At 30.0% G+C, this 20,702-nt stretch overlaps 1 protein-coding gene across 1 annotated transcript in view; it reads left to right on the top strand.

Moving 5' to 3' along the window:
• Nucleotides 1-3,637: 3,637 nt before the first annotated feature.
• The window catches only part of tmtc1 (transmembrane O-mannosyltransferase targeting cadherins 1), a 51,414-nt gene continuing 34,349 nt past the window's right edge, over nucleotides 3,638-20,702 (top strand). The window contains exons 1-2 of the mRNA XM_051107551.1: nucleotides 3,638-4,071; nucleotides 12,096-12,273. Coding sequence (XP_050963508.1) covers nucleotides 3,761-4,071; nucleotides 12,096-12,273 — 489 coding nt within the window. The 5' untranslated portion in view covers nucleotides 3,638-3,760. The remainder of the gene's footprint in view (nucleotides 4,072-12,095; nucleotides 12,274-20,702) is intronic.

Genomic DNA, 20,702 nt, shown 5'->3' with positions numbered 1-20,702 from the left:
GACGGACACCGCTTCGGACTGACACACAGATGGAGGGATTTGTCGTGTTGGTCAGTGCCTTCAGAGATACGTAGGGATTTTTCTGCCCAAACAGAACATGTGCACTGGCTAGATGTCAGAAGGACGATGTTTATAGCTGTCATATGTTTGTATGTTTCAGAGTTTGTTTTTGTAACAGTTAGTTTTCAGAATTAACTTAAGTCATAAAAGTTAATATAACACTATTCATTTGCAGTTTTTTTTTTTTTTTTTTTTTTTCGGATGATTATGCAGTCATGTAATCATCAGTTGTGTATATTTTATGTAGGATATTTTGCTGAAACATATTTCACCCTAAAATCAAAAGCCAACTTGAAGAAATTATATTATATAATTATATATTAAGTTAAAATCTTAAGTTATGCTTTTTTGTAAAAAAAAATGAGATCTATTTTAGTACCATAATGATTTTTTGTGACATAGTTTTCCAACAATTAAGCACATTTTTTTTGTTTATTAAAATCAAATTTAATTGTAAAAACTTTACATTTTAAAATGTGTTGGCAGTCATAACATATTTAGAAACAAAAAAAAAAAAACAAACAAACAAAAAAATTTTTTTTATATATATATATATATATATATATATATATATGCCTTTTTGCAGTTTTTTATAGGTTTTTTAAGTTTTATATATTTTCTTTATGTTTTTTTAAGTTCTTTTTTATAAATATATATATATGTATGTTTTTTTTTTTGCAGTTTTTCATAATTTTTTATGTTTTAAGCTGTTTTTTATAAACATGTTATGACACATTTTTATATACATATACAGACACACATACACACGCACACAATATATAGTGCATCATATTTTTTTATTTGCTAGATAATTATTTTAAAGAATAGTACTTTTTAAAATGTACTTCTGGTATTTTTTTTCCCAACTTCATTACTTCTCAAAAAATATTTGCTATGTTTGTTTGTGCCTTTTTTTTCGGGCATTTTTTTTTTTTTGCGGTTTTCGTATATATATTTTTTTTTTTATATATTTTTATATATATATATATATATATATATATATATATATTTGCTAGAAAATTATTTGATAGAATTTTAATTGTTAAAATATATTTCTGATATTTTTGTATTTTTTAAATGTTAAGTTTTTATATTCACTTTTTTTTTGTTTTGTTTCAACTCCAAAAATAATCTGCTAAATAAATAAATATACTTGTAAATATTTTATATATTCAGTACTTCAGATATTACCATGATTTATGATTGCAATTTATGCACTTTTACATTTAAGTACAATTTAAATAATATCATTTATTATTTTTTCCACTGTTGCTTCTGCTACTGTCAGTTTGTGCAGGGTGTTTAAATGTGCTTAATTGTCATGAAAATTATTTCACAATGTGAAAAAGCACCATCAGCAGTCCGTTTCACTTCTCAATCTGGTTGCAAGAGCGATTTGACCGTAGGGAGCCGCCAGATGTATTTAAACAGCCCCCCCAGAAGGGTAATTTTAACATTTCTTGCATAAAATCATGTTTTGCCAGATGTTCACCCGTCATTAAATCTTTAAAAGTGCGTTTATCATCATGATTCATTATCCCTGTCTTCCTGTTCCATTAGCAAGTCCAAACCCAGAGCAATTTGCTTATGACTGGTTCTGCGTGGAAGCACGGGTCACGGTCAAGGCAGTGCAATCATTGTGCGAAATATCCCACAGCTCTTTATTGATTTCCTGCCTGCGCTCGCTCTCTCTCTCTCATTCGCTCCATAATTTGCATTTGTCTTTCTCTCTCGTGTTCATTCTCTTTTCCAAAATTTCACCTTGGTAGCTGTAGTTTCTGCCACTATTTAAAGCTATAACCATAACAAATATAATGGAATTTCATATAAAAAAAATGTAAGATGCTTTCTGGTTCTATTTGCCATTTTGTTTGATCTTTTTTTAATAACCACAATTTATACAAACTATAAAAATCATAACATTTAATCAGTAGCATAACCTTTTCTAATCTAACTAGTGTCATACAATAATATTTGTATAGCAAAAGCAACCTATTTTTCAAATTACATCCATAAATATCAAAGCACATCTTCTGAACAACTACGTAGTTCTACTAGTAAATTAGATGGCTATAAAACAGGATTTGCAGGTTTATAGTTATTCTCAGCTCTAATCTACAGAAACCTGTTTCTGCCATGGAATTATAAAAAATAAAATAAAGGTAATTGTGTCTTTTAATCTTTGAAAAAAGTCAGAATTGTGAGTTTACATCTCACAATTTCTTTTCCGCCATGCAATGCATAATAAATCTAAAATATAAAACAAATATATAAATATAAATTATAATAATAATTTTAAAAAATACATTACCAGTCAAAACAGCAAAAACAGTACATTTTTAAAATGTTTTTACTATTTAAAATAACTTTTCTATTTAAATGTATTTTAAAATGTAATGTATTCCTGAATTTTTAAGCATCATTACCAGTCACGTGGTCCGTCGTAAATCATTCTAATATTCTGATTTGCTGCTCAAAACATTTATTGTTATTATAATAATTATTATAATGATAGAATAATAATTATATAATTATTATTATGTTGAAAACAGCTGAGTAGAATTTTTTCAGCTTTCTTTGATGAATAAAAAGTTGAGAAGAACGGCATTTATCTAAAATAGAAACCTTTTGTAACATTGTAAATGTCTATCATCACTTTTGATTGAAGGTAATTTAAAGTATTCTTGCTAAATAAGTATGTGTATATATATAACAATCATAATCATAGTAATAATTTTTCTTGAATAGCAAATCAGTATATTAAAATGATTTCTGATGGACCGTGTGACGCTAAAGACTGGAGTAATGATGCTAAAAATTTAGCTTTGATCACAGGAATAAATTAGGTTTTAAAATATATTCAAATAGAATACAGATATTTTAAATAGTAAAAATACTTAAAAATGTTACTGCTTTTTGCTGTACTTTGGATCAAATAAATGCAGGCTTGGTGAGCAGAATAGACTTCTTTAAGAAAACATAAAAAATCTTACTGTTCAAAAACTTTTGACTGGTAGTGTATATTAAATAATAATATAATACATAAATAAATAGGAAAAGAAGATCTTTATTTTGCAATTGCAAGTTTAAATCTTACAATTTTTTACTTGTATTTTGCAATTTGACTTTTTTTTTTATTCAGGACTGTAATAAAAATAGAATTGTGAGATTAAAAAGTTACAATTACTTTTTTTCCTGTAGCATTAACAAGCTTTCATATTTAAAAATATGAAAAGTTAATTAAGTGTAAAAAAAAAAAATAATGCAAAAAAGGCAGACAAACGTAAAATGTGAGGTAAAAATATTAAATGGGGGAATGTAATGATAACTATCATAGTTTTCCATATTTTGTTATGTCTCCCTTTTCTTTTCGTTTATCTTTGTTTCCATCTGTTTTTTATTTTCTTTTCCTCCAGTGCTCATTTTTTCTAATTTGCATCTCTCTCTTTTCTTTCCTCTCTCTCTCTCAATTACATTAGTCTCTTTCCCTTTCTCTCTCTCGCTCTCTTTCTCTCTTCTGCGCATGCGCCGGTAGGCGGGTTCCTTAGATTTCAACACCTTATACACATTCACACTCGCTAATATTACGCATTCAGAGCTGATACGCTGTCCGGGCTTCGGTGCAGCACACACGGGCTATGGAACGGGACGACTCTCCTCTCTTCCACTCCCACGAGCAGCATGCGAGACGGGGACCGACATGACAGCGAACAGCCGAGGGACCAAAGCCGCTCCTCCCCCAGCGCAGCGGCGGCAGTCCGCGCTACCGAGGCCGGGAGCCGGAGTCCGACTGCTCCGGTACGCCGCGCTGGTGGCGGTGTGCGCTCTCTGCTACACTAACTCTCTCTGGGGGGAGTTTGTGCATGATGATATATGGGCCATTACCAACAATCCAGATGTCAGACCGGGCTCCAGCCTCCGGAGCATCTTCACCAATGACTTTTGGGGCAAACGGATGGCGGATAACACCAGCCACAAATCCTACCGTCCGCTCTGCATCCTCACTTTCAAGTAAGTCCAAAGCGAAGATGAGACCTGAAGTTGCACATTATAGTTTGTCCGATGCGTTTAAAGGTCTAAAAAGAGTTGTTAGTCGCGTTTTACGCGAAGTTATGAATATTAGTAACTTTTATAACAACAGTTGAGTCACATGACCAGAGCGGTTTAATTCCTTTGAAAGATGATATCTGTGCATGTCATAAAACACGAAGACCATATATTAATAAGCCTCATTTTCCTCAAGTAATTGATTACCTTAAAGTGTAGATTTTAAAGCATTGCTATATTAAATAAAAGCAAACGTTAAAAATAATATTTTGCAATTCGTATTATTCCTTTCTACAAAAGTTGCATGGAAAATTGTGTTAGAAAATATTTTGGTGAATAGTTTGGAGCATGTTTTTGGTTTCCCACCAGCAATAAAACTGTTTTTGAACTAACTTAAAAGAAATTCATGCGGTGTGCATCTACTAATACATTGGAAAAAATGTTTATCATGTGTCAGGGTGTTTAACATATATAAATGCTCTGTTAAATTATTGTTTTTGGATTTAGAAACGAAGCGCAAAACATTTAAGCTGAACTTGACCCACCGCCCTAAAAACGCAACGCTCATGACGCGACGCCAGTCTGATGCGTGTGAAAAAACAAACAAATCGGAATGCAGAAACATGTGCGTAAACGCACATTTAAAGATGTTTAAATGCGTTCACGTCTACTTTTAAGGAAACTGAACTTGACACACCGCCCTAACAACGCAACGCTCACGACGTGACGCCAGTCTAATGCGTGTGAAAACAAAACAAACAATCGAAACGCTGAAACATGTTGTGCGTTCACGCACATTTAAAGATGTTCAAATGCACGTCCACTCTTTCGGATTACTTGTTGACACATGTTAGTAAACACTTGTTGCGCAGTTTACACAGAGCTGCTACTTTTCTCTCAAAGTGAACCACCACACGCTCATTACAAAAAAAGTGCTCGTAAATCTTGAAATGAAACAGACCAGCCCGAGTGTAGGAGTTACAGACAGATAAGCGCGTGTTTTGACTCCGGATTCAGAACGCGGGGCGTTCCATTCGCGTGTATGACGTCATAGTCCATATGGCGCGGGCGTCTGACAGTTCTGCAACATCGGGACTGATCCACATCCACGCCAGCGCTAACACAAAGACAACGGAGGAGGACTTTGTTCCTTATAGTCTGAAAGGAGGCGTTGTGTATTTATAGCAAGGCAATTAACAGCCTACTCTGCCTCATATTTTATCTCCTTTATTTCTGGAGCAGCCAGACACTTCCTGATCTCTCTCCTTCTCTATAAATCACTGCCTTGCTCTTTAGTGCATAGAGATGTGCCTTTTCGTAAATGTGTAGGTTGTAATATTAGCACAGTCATGTTTCAGAACTCAAAGACCTTTGGGTATGCATAATGCATGAGTTATATGTAACTGAAAAGAGGAGATTTTCATATTTTTTGAAGAAATTGTGAGTGGTGCCAGATGCTAGGGTGTGATAAATGGTTTCCAGGGTGTTGCTATGTAGTTAGTAAAGTGTACAAAGTAATAGTTAGTGCACTGATATGCAGTTTGACAGGTTGTTGGTAGGTGGCTGCTTGCTTTCCCAACCCTAAAGTCTCTATGGCATAATAGAAAATGTTGCATTCAGAGAGTTGTATATTACTTAAATCTGAGGGAAAAAAAAAAAAAAAAAAAAAAAAAAAAAATATATATATATATATATATATATATATAAAATACACATTATATATATATATATATATATATATATATATATAATACACATTATATACTGTATAACATAATATAATATATGCTTTGTATTGAAACTATAATCTATATATAACATGTATAATTTTATAATAATGCAATTGTATTAAGTGTATATGTGTATATGTATGTATATGTGTGTGTGTGTAAATATATATATATATATATATATATATATATAATTATTATTATTATTATTATTATTATTATTATTATTAAAAACGTTACATTATTAAAAAAGTTAAATCAAACAATGTTTCCAGAAAAAATAATACAACATTTATTTGAAAAAAAAAACCCCACAAAAAAAAACATCTTGAGAAATATAAATAGGGAAATTGAAAAAATTAATAAAATAAAATTTTAAATATATAATATTATAATATATAAATATATAATAATATACATTTCCATTAGAAGTTTGTTTTTTATATATAAATAAAATAAAATTTATATATAAAATATTTATACTAAATATATATTTTTAATATATACATGTATGTGCGTGTATTTATATATACATAATAAATATATATAGTGCACACACATATAGTATATAAACATAATACATTTATTTTGGATGCGATTAATCACACTTAATTGTTTGACAGCCCTAATATAAATAAATAAATAAATAAATATATTGGGGCATTTTTAATAAAAGTATACCATTATTTAATATGTGTATGTATTTATATATGTATATATATATATATATATATATATATACACACACACACACATATATATATATATATATATATATATATATATATATATATATATATATATACTTTTGTTACAAGTTATTATATTTTGTATTAAAAGTTGTGTGTGTATGTGTAATATAGTGATAAAATATTGTAAAAATAAATACTTTTGTGGAAGTGAACATGTTGGCCCGGAAAGTACAAATATTTTAAATTTAAATTAAACAATTTAAATAAAATAAAAAATAGAAATCTTTGAATATATCTTTGAATATTTTAAAACATTTAAAAATGTAATAAAAAATACATTTAATCCATATGAATATTATTTCTAGCAAATATAAAAATACAAAATATTTTGAAAGCGCCTTATTCTGTTGTGGCAGTGTCAGTGAAAATATTGACTTGGCAAGTACCTTGGAAGAACAACATAAATGAAACAACATAAAATGTTATTTCTGGCTCACGTTATTATGTGGCCTGGGAAAAGGTTCCCACTTATTCCCACCCTGACAGCCAAGTGTGGGACGAGTTACGTGCTGAAGTTTAATAGTTAGAGTAGAGGTTTCGAGCAAGGTAACTCTAGTATTTTATCATTCGTCAGTCTTGAGGCGTATCAGCTGTGCCATGTATATCATGAGAAAGCGAATGGGTGCTGCTCGTTCCCCGCTGTGTGTGTATGAGTAAAAAGAGATAAAACGAGTACCCTTGAGCCCACGGGCGCGCGTGTGTGAGAGCGAGAGAGAGCTGTGAGCTTGCAGGCAGAGTCGCTCTTGTATCTCAGCTTGATCCTCATGTCTTTTATCTGCTCTTTGATGCCAACTTGACACAGACTCTTGAAAAACTTCAGCTGTCTTTCTCAGACGTGCACAGATAGTTGGAGCTTAGAGCAGAGCCTTTAACACAATGCTAGAGCTGCCTCCCAATTTAAAGGATTAGTTCATACAAAAATGAAAATTCTGTCGTTATTTACTCATCTTCATGTCACTCCAAACCCATATGCTGTTATTTCTTGCCTGGAGCACACAAGCAGATGATTTTGGAGAATTGGTGCAGAGCAAGAGTTTATAGTGATCATGGCTGCTGAAATTTAAAAAGGCAGACAAGAACTCACAATCTAGAGTAAAAATAGCTCATGCAGATGTTATGGTTATTAGTAATTTACGATTTAAGTTTTAGTGTTCTTCTCTCAGTGCTATTAAGGGCCAAACAATAAAGAATGGGGAACAATCACTTGAAAATCTTACATTCGTTGACCTTTACATCTATTTTTATGTCTTGTGCACTGAAACAGTTGGTCTTCTGTAATTCATTCAACATTGTTGTTGCAAATTCTGCTGAATTGTCACCAAGATGAGGTTAGCTGTATAACATGGATATAGAAGTTGCACGAATGTCTTGCATTGTTTTCTAGCAAAACTTTGTCCATTGAGTTGGAACAAAAATGTTTTTTTTAAAATGATTACATAAAAAATTTATTAAATGCGTAATAAAATAACAAAACAGTAAAAAAAAAAAAAAAAAAACGTGTGTGTGTGTGTGTGTATATATATATATATATATATATATATACAATACAATAAATATAAAATAGATATAAAAATATAAGATAATATTAATATTAATAATAAATATATAATTAAAATAATAATAAAATAATAAAAAATATAATTTATATAAAATAAATAAATATAAAAATAATAATAAATATATAATAAAACAGTAAAAATGCAGAAATGTGTATGTGTGTGTGTGTGTGTATATATATATATAATAATATAATAATGTTAATAATAATGTTAATAATGTTAATAATAAATATGTAACAAAATAATAAAACCGTAAAAAATATGTATTTAGAGCTATATATATATTAGAGCTTATATTTATTATATCGATTTTAAATTTTTATATATATATATATATATATATATATATATATAATTAAATTTAAAATCGATATAATAAATATAAGATATAAAATAATAATAAAATAATAATAAAATAATAATAAAACCATAAAAAATACAGAAATATGTAGAGCTATCACAAATCTAAAACAATAAAATAAATAATAATTAATATAACAAAATAAAAATTAAATAATGAAACGGTAAAAAATACAGAAATATGTAAGACAATTAGAAATATAAAATATTTAATCATAAATATATAATAAAACAATAATAAAACCATAAAAACTGTAAAAAAAAGTATGGAAATATGTATTTAGAGCTATATCATAAATATAAAAAATAATATAAATATAAAATATATAAATAATATCCATAAAATGATAAATCAAACCAGTAAAAAATACAGAAATATGTATTTAGAGCTACATCGGAAATATAAAAAATAAAATACATAATAAATATATAAATAAGAATAATAAAATAATAGACCTGTATAAAAAATACAGTAATATGTATTTAGTGCTATATCATAAATATGTGAAAAATAATAATAAACGTAATAAAATAATAAAATAAAACCGTAAACAATACAGAAATATCATAGATAGATTTTTGTAATGCATTTGGGAGTTGTTGGAGCTTCACAGCCCATGTTTTTGTGCTTTTGTGTTTTTGTGTGTGTGTTCATGCTGTTGAATAGCACCAAGGGTGAGTAAATAATGACAGAATTTCCACTTTGAGGTGAACTATTCCTTTCATACAGTTTCCTCAAATCAATTGCACTCACTTTTCTTCTCGCTGAGAGCATTGCAATTATGTGATGTTAGCGGTGACCAAGAGTTTTTCATGGCTCTGTGATTGCAGAATGCCCTAATGATGCTGACTGATGGAAACTAAAGACTGCACGCTCAGTATAGATGGCGAGATTTTTATTTTCAGCTCTGATGAGGCCTGAAGACCTTTTCTTGTTGTCCAGTAGAGACTGTAATGCGCACACTCCCGTCTCGTTGTCACATTAATCAGCGGTGGTTAAACAAACACAGGCTTGTTATTGCCTGTAGATGTACACACTGTTTCACAGTCATTATTGTTTTGCCTCCATCATTTCATTAACTGTCACCCGTTTCGCTCTCGTTCCATTTCCTCTCGTAACTCCGGCTCGTTGTCGACCCTGAGCGCCGAACGTCAAGCTCGGAGCTAAATATTAAGTGGCAGGTGTATTCAGTGACTCATGTACAACCTTTGTGGACAGCTTTTTATGCTTGCATAACAAAGTACGCTGTACAAAGTACTGTGATCTGGCATTTATCCTGACAAAGTCTTGTTCTTTTTACAATCCAAATGGGGGGATGCTCAAAAGTTCCTTCAAAATCATTTTTAATTAGAGGAAACAAGTTAAACATCTTCTCATGATTAAATTTTGATGGTAATTGGATTTTAGTAAGTGCCATCAATATTAATGTAGTTTATACTTAGGTTTAGTGGAATAACCAAAATAATTTAAATAAATAACAGCATAAAGGGTTTTTGTGACATGAGGGAGAATAAATAGTAAGAGAATTTTCATTGGTCAAAAAATCTGAATATATAAAATGTATAAAAGTGAGAACAAAAAACTTGACAAAAGTCTAAACAGTATAATTATTATTTCTAGCATAAAACAATATACATTGCTAAAAAAAAAAAGAAAATCCATTATAATACAAATATAATATATATCAATACAATTTAAAATAAAATTTAAAATAAATAAAATATAAATAAAATTATATATTATATAAAGTAAATACTCTCTGTCTCTGTATGTGTGTGAGTGTGTATATATATGTGTGTGTATATATATAATATATATATATATACAAAATATTAATAAAATTCTATATTTTATAAAGTGCATACTCTTTAATACTCTGTGCATACTACAATATATAAATTACATTTACAAAAATGATTTAATAACACCAAATTTGTATGAATTAAATTTATATAAATTAACATCTATCTAAATATTATATCAATATGCTATAAATAAAAATTCTATATTCTATAAAGTAAATACTACAATATATAAATTAAATAATTTAGAATTTAGAATAATAATTTATTGTAACAAAATTAAATTAAAAAAATTCAGTTTATATAAACTAAAATCTAACAAAATGTATAAAGTAAATACTCTCTCATTTTCTATATATGCACATATTAGAATATATAAATTAAAATCGAATAAAATATAAATCAAAATTATATGAAGTAAACACTCTCACTTAAATACAATTTAGAAAAAAAAATTAATATAAAAAAATTAAATGTATATAAATTAAAATCTAACAAAATATGAATAATTAATATATTATAATAAATAAATGATATATTATATAAAATAAATACTCTCTCACTTTCTGTATATGCATACTACAATATATAAATAATTTAGAAAAATGATTTAATGTAACAAAATAAAATAAAAAAATGACATTTATATAAATTAAAATATAACACAATAAAAATATATAGAAAAAATTATAAATTATATATATATTATATTATATAAATTATATATATAATTAAATAGTCAATATATATGTATACACATATTTTGTATATATATATATATATATATATATATATATATATATATATATATATATATGTGTGTGTGTGTGTGTGTGTGTGTGTATTTGCATACATATATGCATACTACAATATATAAATGAAATAATTTAGAAAGATTATTTAATATAACAAAATTGTTATATGATGTAAAATAGCAAAATATAAACAAAATTATATATTGTATATAAGTAAATTCTCTCTCTCTCTATATATATATATATATATATATATATATATATATATATATATATAATAAAATAAATACATTTAGTATTAACTTTTCCTGCATGATATGGATATGCACACATTAGCAATCACAAAGAAACCATCGCACAACACAAAACCTTGTAATATAGCTATTTTATCATTTATTTTCCTCTATACAGTCATTAAAAACCGGATGGTTTTATATCGGATGGAGGTGATATTACATCTCAGTGTATTGTGAAATGAGTTTATGTTCATCATAATCCATGCCATGTTCTGCCTCTGGAGCTCTTGCTAAATTTTAATGCAATCTCTCCTGCAAGTCAAGGTGACCATGGAACCTCATTAATGTTGCATTGCTTTAGGCTAATTGTTCTTTTCTCTCATCTCTTTCGGTCTCTCGCTCTCATTTACTTTAAGGGCTTTCTGTGCTGCCGCATCGCAAGGTCAAGCAAATGTGTTTACTGAACATCAGAGGTTTTTCCGCCGTCAGGTCTTTTTGTTTAGCCATGCTGAGACAGACCTGAAATCGACTTTTTTACCATGAAAATGCAACTTCCCTCTCTAAAGTAATTTGTTTGTTCATAGTAAAAAAATGCTGCTTGACTGAACACAATCATGGTCGATCAAAACATATCAATGATACGGCAAGAAAGCAGAAGTAGAAACCAGCAAAATTCTCCTGGTTAGGAAAAAACTGAGATTTACATGCAAGAGATCGTCATCGTGTTACAGCTGGTTAGGACGTGCTCATGTCTTTTTAACGTGACTATTTCTCTTTTTCACTCTCGCTGCAGGTTAAACATTTTGCTGGGCGGCATGACTCCATTCTACTTCCACCTGGTGAACGTGTTTCTGCACTGCGTGGTGACGGCGCTGCTCATGCACACCTGCGAACAGTGTGTGTTTGAAGACAGCAACTTCTCTTTCCTCACCGCATTGCTTTTCTCTGTTCACCCCATTCACACCGAAGCTGTGAGTCTACATGCACAACATGCTGCATTTATACTTGACTGTCATCTAGTCTGAGTACATACATGTTGTATGGCAAGAGCTGTGCAATGCTAATAACAAACATAACAGTGTAGCGGTTTGGAGTGGCATGAGGGAGAATAAATAAATAAATTAATTAATTAATTAATTATGAGAAAATTTTCATATTTGAGCAAAATTATTTTAATACACTTTTGAAAACAGTGTGAAGAAAAATTCAATGTTTTGATTGATATAAATTCTATAAATAATATTTAGTATTTCCATAAGATTTTAGTATATGAATTATATTATATTATATTATATACAATTTATATGTCAATTATATAAATGAATACATATATTAGATAATTTTAATTTGTGGGCAAATGTATAATATATTTATTATCTATCCATTATATTATATTATATTATATTATAGTATAGTATATATATATATATATATATATATATATATATGTATATGTATATGTATAGTATATTATACTGTGAAGAAAACTTAACATTTAAACACATTTCAAAAATGTATTTATTTATTATTTTATTTTTTTTCAGAGAATTTTCCTATTTGGACATTATTTTAAAACTTTTTTTTTTGTGACAAAAAAGTTGTATTTGATCAATATAAATGCTATAAATAATATTTTATATTTTCATAATATTTTTAACTATATTATATTATATTATATTATATCATAGTATATTATATTATATTATATTATACTGTGAATGAAACCTGACATTTAAAAACATTTAAAATTAAGTTATTTTTTTATTTTTATTTTAAGAGAATTTACATATTTAGACATTATTTTAAAACATTTATTGTGAAGAAAAATTATATTATCTATTTATTATCTATCTATACATATATTATATTATGTTATATTATATTATATTATATTATATTATAATATATTAACATTTACAAAAAAATTACAATTATAATAATTTTAAAATTAATTAATGAATTAATTTATAAATTTATGTTAATTTATTATTTATACATTTATAAATGCTTAATATTTAACATTTCCATGAAAATATATTATATTATATTATATTATATTATTGTATGTCAATATACACACAAATATAAGAGAATTTTAATTTCATTTTGCACATCTATCTGTTATAAAAGCTATAGATAAAATGTAATCTTTATATAACATGTAATATATAAATAATATATCTGTGCACATTTCCTTTATTTAATAGATTCAAAAGTCATGTATTAATATATTTAAATATATAATTTAATATTCAGGATTTCTGTGTTTAATGTTTTGTGAAATTTGAAGGGAAGACTGTGTTTGAGTTTACAGTGGCAGGCCGTCTCTTTTAGAGCTGCATAGTTTGTCAACAGTCAAACGTTTGCTGGGTTGTTTGGAGTGAGTCCATGCCACTGAGCCAGACTCCCATCATCAGCTCTGTGTAAACACCATACATCAACAGCTGCATCCCACCAGCATTAATGAGACTCACATTCAAACACAAACACACACACACACACACACACACACTGCCACTGGAGGAGGTGCTGTCCTCTGAGTTTTGATTGATCAAGCAGAAATATAATTAGTCTCTGGATAAATAAAAGACAAAGAGGAGGTGCCTTATCCAACTGTTTAGAATTATCATAGTTTTCTGTGTCTTTTATTTATTGCCACTTTCAAAGTAGAGACAGCGAGAGATGAGAATTTAGAAATGATGGACGAAGTGGGGATAATGAGATTGCAAAATAAAAATCACAAGCCAGATACAAACTCACATTAACTGAATGGACACCACAGCATAATGTATTAAAGATTGCAGTTAACAGATGAGGATCATTTTCTGACAGAACATAAATCAACTTTTCAAGCAAGTTTAATCACAGTTTACACTTCAGGATGTGATGTTCCTTTAAAAGTGTGCTCCCTTTAAACAAGTATGCATAATGCTGGACTAAATAGTATCATTAATGTTAGAAATTAATCTTATAAATTGAATTAAAATAATCATAAATGTTCTTTATATATTTTATCATTACAAATTTATTTTTTGAGTTTTAAATTAGATACATTTTATGTTTCCACTACTGAATAATAAAAAGGTAGTTGCAACTATATCCATATTTCGCAATTCTGACTTTTTCCTCAAAATTGCATGATATTAACTTGCATTTGCAAGTTATAAAGTCAGAACTGTAAAATATAAAATCGCAATTGCAAGAAATGAACTCACAATTCTCACTTTTTTCTCAAAATTGCATGATATAAACTTGCATTTGCAAGTTATAAAGTCAGAACTATAAAAAATAAACTCACAATTCTCACTTTTTTATCAAAATTGCAAGTTTGTATCTTGCGATTTTGACTTTTTCTTAGATTTGTGAGCTATAAACTTGCTGTTACAAGTTATAAAGTTCATTTCTAAGGAGTAAAAATATTTTTTTTTTTTTAGAATTGCACATTTATATCTCACAATTCTGACTTTATAAATCGCAATTGCAAGTTTATATCATGCAGTTTTGAGAAAAAAGTCCGAATTGAGAGTTGTAAACTTGCAATTGTGAGAAAAAAGTCAGAATTTTGAGATAAAAAGTAAGTTTTTAATTTTTTATTCAGTGGCAGAAATGGGCTTCAATAGATCAATAGAAAATAAGTTGGAGAGGTTTTTTTTGTGTGTGGTGGGGTCAATAATATATAATTTTATTTAATTTATGCAATTTTTAGATACAGTAAAAATACAGTAAAAACTGTTATTTGTGACATTACAATTTAAAATTGTTTTCTATTTTAAAATATCAGCACATTAGAATAAAGGATCATGTGACAGTGAAGACTGGATTAATGACTGCTGAAAATTCAGCTTTGCCATCACATGAATAAATTGCGTTGCAAAATGTATTCAAATAAAAACGGTTCTTTTACAATGTAAAAATATTGTAAAATTTTATTACATATTAAAAGAAGCTTTATTTTACATGTAAAAAAAAAAAATCTTATTCCAAACATCTGACTGTTAGTGACGCTTTCTCTCTCATCACATTTAAAAACAACATCACATTTTTTGTCTTAAAATTGCCTCACATGTTCTCCATGGTGCCTCATGAAACAAAATAGCGGTTATTTGGTGTCAGTATCATAGTGAATGATATCCGTTAAGGTAATCAGGTTACATCAGCTCCCTCGGTTCGCACTAGAGATGTGCATCACTCAGCTTGCAACCAAAGGTTTGTCCTCACAGCGGGGACTGCCGGCAGGCCGTTGGCTAGTTGTTAGTCGAGAGGAGCATCACTTGACAGGCATCAGCAGGCTCCTGATGGAGGATGAAAGGCCTCCGTTCACTGGCATTCTGTCTCTCCCTGGAGACTGTACTGAAGCCTGCCTGCAACCTGCTGACCATCTGTCCCACTTCCTCCTTCACAGCCACCCACCGGCACCCGCCGCTGGCCACTGCCCATGTCATCACACTGCCTTGTAATTGAAAAAATGCATTAGTTGCACTTCTTTTCTTATTCTATCCAACTTGTTCTTCAGCACAGAACTCAGCCTATAGGCGAGACTTCCTGTCCATCAGCCGCTATATGGAAATATGCAGAAGAATAACAACGTGCAGTAAACAGTAAAACTGTTTCAGTACAGATCAGTGTGTTCATGATTAAGATAAAACGTTAAAACAATATGGGAAGACACACCGATTTGCAACATCAAGCAGCAAAACAAGCTGTCTTGTACAGCTAAAAATAGCTGGACGCGGATCAGACCGAAAGCCTGACCCATAAAGTGGGAAAAATAAGGTGATTCTACTATCCATTAGAGATGTAACGATGCACCCCGAGCTGGCAACGATTCAAGTCGTTTGAGATGTTAAACGAATTGTGATACAATTTCAGTTGGGGGGTGTTATATAAATGCGTCTCTGTGGGGAACTCACTGTCTTTAGAAAAGTTTAGATGGTATTTTCTTTCCATCTTGCCTTATAATGCATATTAATGTAGTATTTAAAAGTGCAGAGCTGCTTTGTTTACAGCGGTAACCAAGGAAACGCTATATTGCCACTGTTCCATAAGCGCCACCTGCTGGCAGAGAATAAATTCCCGTTCTTATGCAAACCGTCTGCTTGTTCAGATGTTTTACGTAGTACAGCTTTGTAAAGCTAAAGTCAGACCATTGTGTTTTTGCTTCACATTTTGAAATGAAACAATCTAATTTAAATCAACAACCGTTCATGCTGTATATATGCAACATCTTTGTTTGGATCGTGATTAAAATGCAGTGGTTGCCTAGTTCTAATTTTAAATGGAAAGAGAACAAAGTCTTAGTTTGTTTATATATAGAAATGTATTTTATTTGTATTTTTTATTTATTTAGTTTTGTTATTTGACATATTTTCAGTTTAACAAAGAAATGTGCAACATTAAATAAATAATTAATTTCTAATTCTGTCTTAAATTTATGGAAGTCCATTTCCACCACTGAATAAAAAAATTAAAAAAGGTTATTGTGACTTTATATAATTTATAATATAATTTTGAGAAAAAATGTCACAGCTTCAAAAAACTTTGCAAAAATATTTAGAATTGTGAGTTTCTTGCAATTCTGATTTTGTTTCTAAGAAGTGCGACTTTATTTCTTAGAATTGCAATTCTGACTTAACTCATAATTCTAAAGAAAGAGTCACAATTGCAAGATATTGTGAAAAAATTCTGAATTGTGAGTTTATATTTCACAATTCTGACTTTATTTCTCAGAATTGCAATTCTAAATTAATACCTCACAATTCTGAGAAAAAAGTCACAATTGAGATACTGCGAAAAAAAAAAAAGATCAGATTTGTGAGTTTAAATCTTGAAATTCTGACTTTATTTCTCAGAATTGCAAATCTGACTTAACTCACAATTCTGAGAATAAATTGTGAGATATTGCGAAAAAAGTCAGAATTGTGAGTTTACACTATATCTTGCAATTCTGACTTTATTTCTAAGAATTGCAACTATTTCTTAGAATTGCAATTTTGATGCAGTTGCCAGTTGCACAGTTCTGAGAAAAAAGTCAGAACTGCAAGATGTAAACTTGCATTTGCCAAGAAAAAGGTCAGAATTGTGAGCTGAAAAGTCGCAATAATTTTTTACATTTTTTCTTCAGTGGCGGAAACAGTCTTCCATATAAATCTTGTTTAATTAAAAAAAGAAAATGGTGATAAAATCATATTGTTAAATCAGTATCATGAATTCTATCGCATCATCATAAGCTGAGTGAATCGTTAAATCCCTACTTTTCATACAGTTTCAGACCTTTCCGGATATATGAGTCATATTTTCCTGATCTTAACTTTTCTAGCACACTCGTGCACCTTCTTCTGTTTATTTAAAATCGCACGGGAACTTCGGCTCGTGTCCAGCGCCTGCTCGGCTTTCAGCTGTGCGTGTGCGATAAAGTGTGTTTGTGTATATTTCTCTACACTATTTGTTCCTCGTAATGGTTTACATTTACAGTGTGAGTGGGAAAACGGTTCCTAGATTTCATTTCACAGCAGCTGGATGCTGCGTGTGTGTGTGTGCGGACCCTCCGTTGGCAGGGCAGGGCCCGACTGCAGCTGTTTTTGAGGAATTCCTACTGAATTAGGTAATTGGCTGAAATGAGGTATAGCTGTGGGTCTTTCTCAGAAGTGCAGAGTTTCAGATCCCCAGCTTGATATACAATCAACCCGTGTGGTGTGTGCATGCAAATTTAATCGCGTAGTCTTAGCATGGGGAAACTAGCAGTCGCAATTGAATCCACACCTTTAAAAGAGCCTCAGACAGAGATAAATGGATGCACTTTATGGACCAAATGTCTTAAAACACAATAGATCAGGAACATGATCTTTTACTGTGTCGTGTGTGTGGGTACTCACACAACTGCAACTGTCCAGGGTATAATACTCCATTATAGGAGGCAGGATAAGAGTTGATTAGTGCTGGTAATTGCCTGTTGTTTGAAACAAACAGTGGGAAATGTGTAGGAGGACAGGTGACAAATAATATAAAAGTTTAATGGAATGACTGATAATTACAGGGTCATTCAGACTACACAAACTGCATTATGCATGGTTGTGGTTTTTTTAGTTTTATAATATTTTTTAAATAAATATTTAGAATAAATGATTTGGTTTTGGTATGTGCATGATATAATATTTTTTAAATAAATATTAAAATAAATGGTTTGTATTTTGTGTGCATGCATGTGTATGTATGCATGCATGTATGTTTGTATATATATACTATATATATATATATATATATATATACTATTTTTAGAAAGTTTTGTAGAAATACAGATTTTTTTAATATAAAAACCTATATTTTGTATTTTGTGTGTATGCACTTTTATAAAAAAAAATAATAATAATTTTTGTACATGCATGTGTATGCATGCATGTTTGTGTATTTTATATTCACAAACATATATATATATAGAAATTACACATATGTGACCCTGCACCACAAAACCAGTCTTAAGTACCACAGGTATATTTGTAGCAATAGTCAAAAATATATTGCATGGGTCAAAATTATAGATTTTTTCTTTTATGCCAAAAATCATTAGGATATTAAGTAAAGGTCATGTTCCATGAAGATATTTTGTAAATTTCCCACCGTAAATATATAAAAACTTTTTTGATTAGTAATATGCATTGCAAAGATCTTTATTTGGACAACTTTAAAGGTGATTTTCTCAATGTTTTGATTTTTTTTTTGTACCCTCAGATTAAAGATATTCAAATAGTTGTATATCACATCAAATGATGTCCTATCCTAACAAACATACATCAATGGAAAGCATATTTATTCAGCTTTCAGATGATGTATAAATCTCAATTTAAAAAAATTTACACTTATGACTGGTTTTGTGGTCCAGGGTCACATATTATCTAAATATTGTAATAATGGATAATACTAAAAAATAGTCCAAATGCTAAATGCAGTATTTCCTAGTTGCTGCATGCATTATGACATTAGGGTGGCTTTTATGTGTGCTTATCTCATAAGTACTATTATTCCGACACAACCCGGAGGCAGCATTTATACATGCTTTTAGTGGGTGATTTTGTGTTTGCAACAGTGCTTTATTACAGCATCTGTCTGGCGCTAGATTTGTCCACTGGCCCAACATTTATATCTGTATTCAGCCCATAAACACTGCAGCCGGACTGTAATACCACACAGACTCCGAGATGTATTAAGGGCCGCAGGGCTTTTTATGTTTACATTTAAGATGATGTCTGAGAGTAGTGAAAAACACACACACATATGCTCCCTGTCCCTCACCAGCGGTGCATGTATGGTGTGTTGCTGCGGGGTGTGTCTTCTGGAAGTGTGTGTATAATTCCATGGAATTCTGCGTTTGGGGGATGGGCTTCAGAATCCCTCCAGATGTGGAGTGTGTCAACTGTGGGATCATTTTAACGTTTCTGCCTCTGGCAAAAACAAGCAGGAAAAAGTCCAAGAAAACAGACTGGAGAGGACTTTATGGATGATGTACGTTTTTAGGGGGATGGGAAGATAAAAGGACGGAGCCGACAGCACCGGGGATATAAATCTCTCTCCCTCTTGCCCTCACGTTTTCGTTTTCTCCTTCCCGCTCTTTCTCTCCCCTCATTTGATTTCACTCTCCTCCATTTGTCTTACAAAGAAGCAATGAATGTGCTGTGGCTCTCCTTCACTGCAAACGCACACGTATCCACCTTTTCCTCACACAGTTCACACTTTCACACCACCCTTTATGCCACAATGGAAGTGAATATAATTAGAATGCAGGATGACATCAGGAACGGGCGTCAGCACTCAAGTTGTTTTGGGAGAAAGGCTCAGTGACGGTGACATTAAAATTTTGAGCAAAATTACTTTTTTTTTTTTTTTCCCCTAAGACTATTTTATGCTACATTTATTAAGTAAAAAAGAAAAACTTGAAGCGGTGTGTGTGCTAGTATATTACTGGTGTTCTGAAATGAGGTGGCAAGGACTTTTTTTTTTAATGGATTCTATTTTATATTCTCACACTAACAATGTAATCAACATTCTATTAATTGATTACATTGTTAATGTGAGAATATAAAATAGAATCAATTTAAAAATAACATTCTATTAATTAAAGCCAAGTGTAATTCTCATCAGTTTAGTGTTTTAAATCATTTTAAATTTATTCCAAAATAATAACTTAAGGCAGTAACAATTTAAACAATATATTTCATTTGTGAACGTATGTTTCTTTTTTTTTTTTTTTATATAGTTCACTTTTGGCTGTATTTTTAGTTTTTTTGATCATCAGTCATCAAAGCTCAGTAAATACTGGTCACAGAGATGGAGATTTACTTTTTAATTTCACCAAGCTGATTACTTACTAAAAACTCCCACAGATTATGTCATTTCAAGGGTTATTTTG

The sequence above is a fragment of the Labeo rohita genome, chromosome 4 (genome assembly GCF_022985175.1).
Source record: "Labeo rohita strain BAU-BD-2019 chromosome 4, IGBB_LRoh.1.0, whole genome shotgun sequence".
Classification (NCBI taxonomy): domain Eukaryota; kingdom Metazoa; phylum Chordata; class Actinopteri; order Cypriniformes; family Cyprinidae; genus Labeo; species Labeo rohita.
Note: the sequence above shows the minus strand (reverse complement) of the source record. Positions and strands in the feature narration are given on the sequence as shown.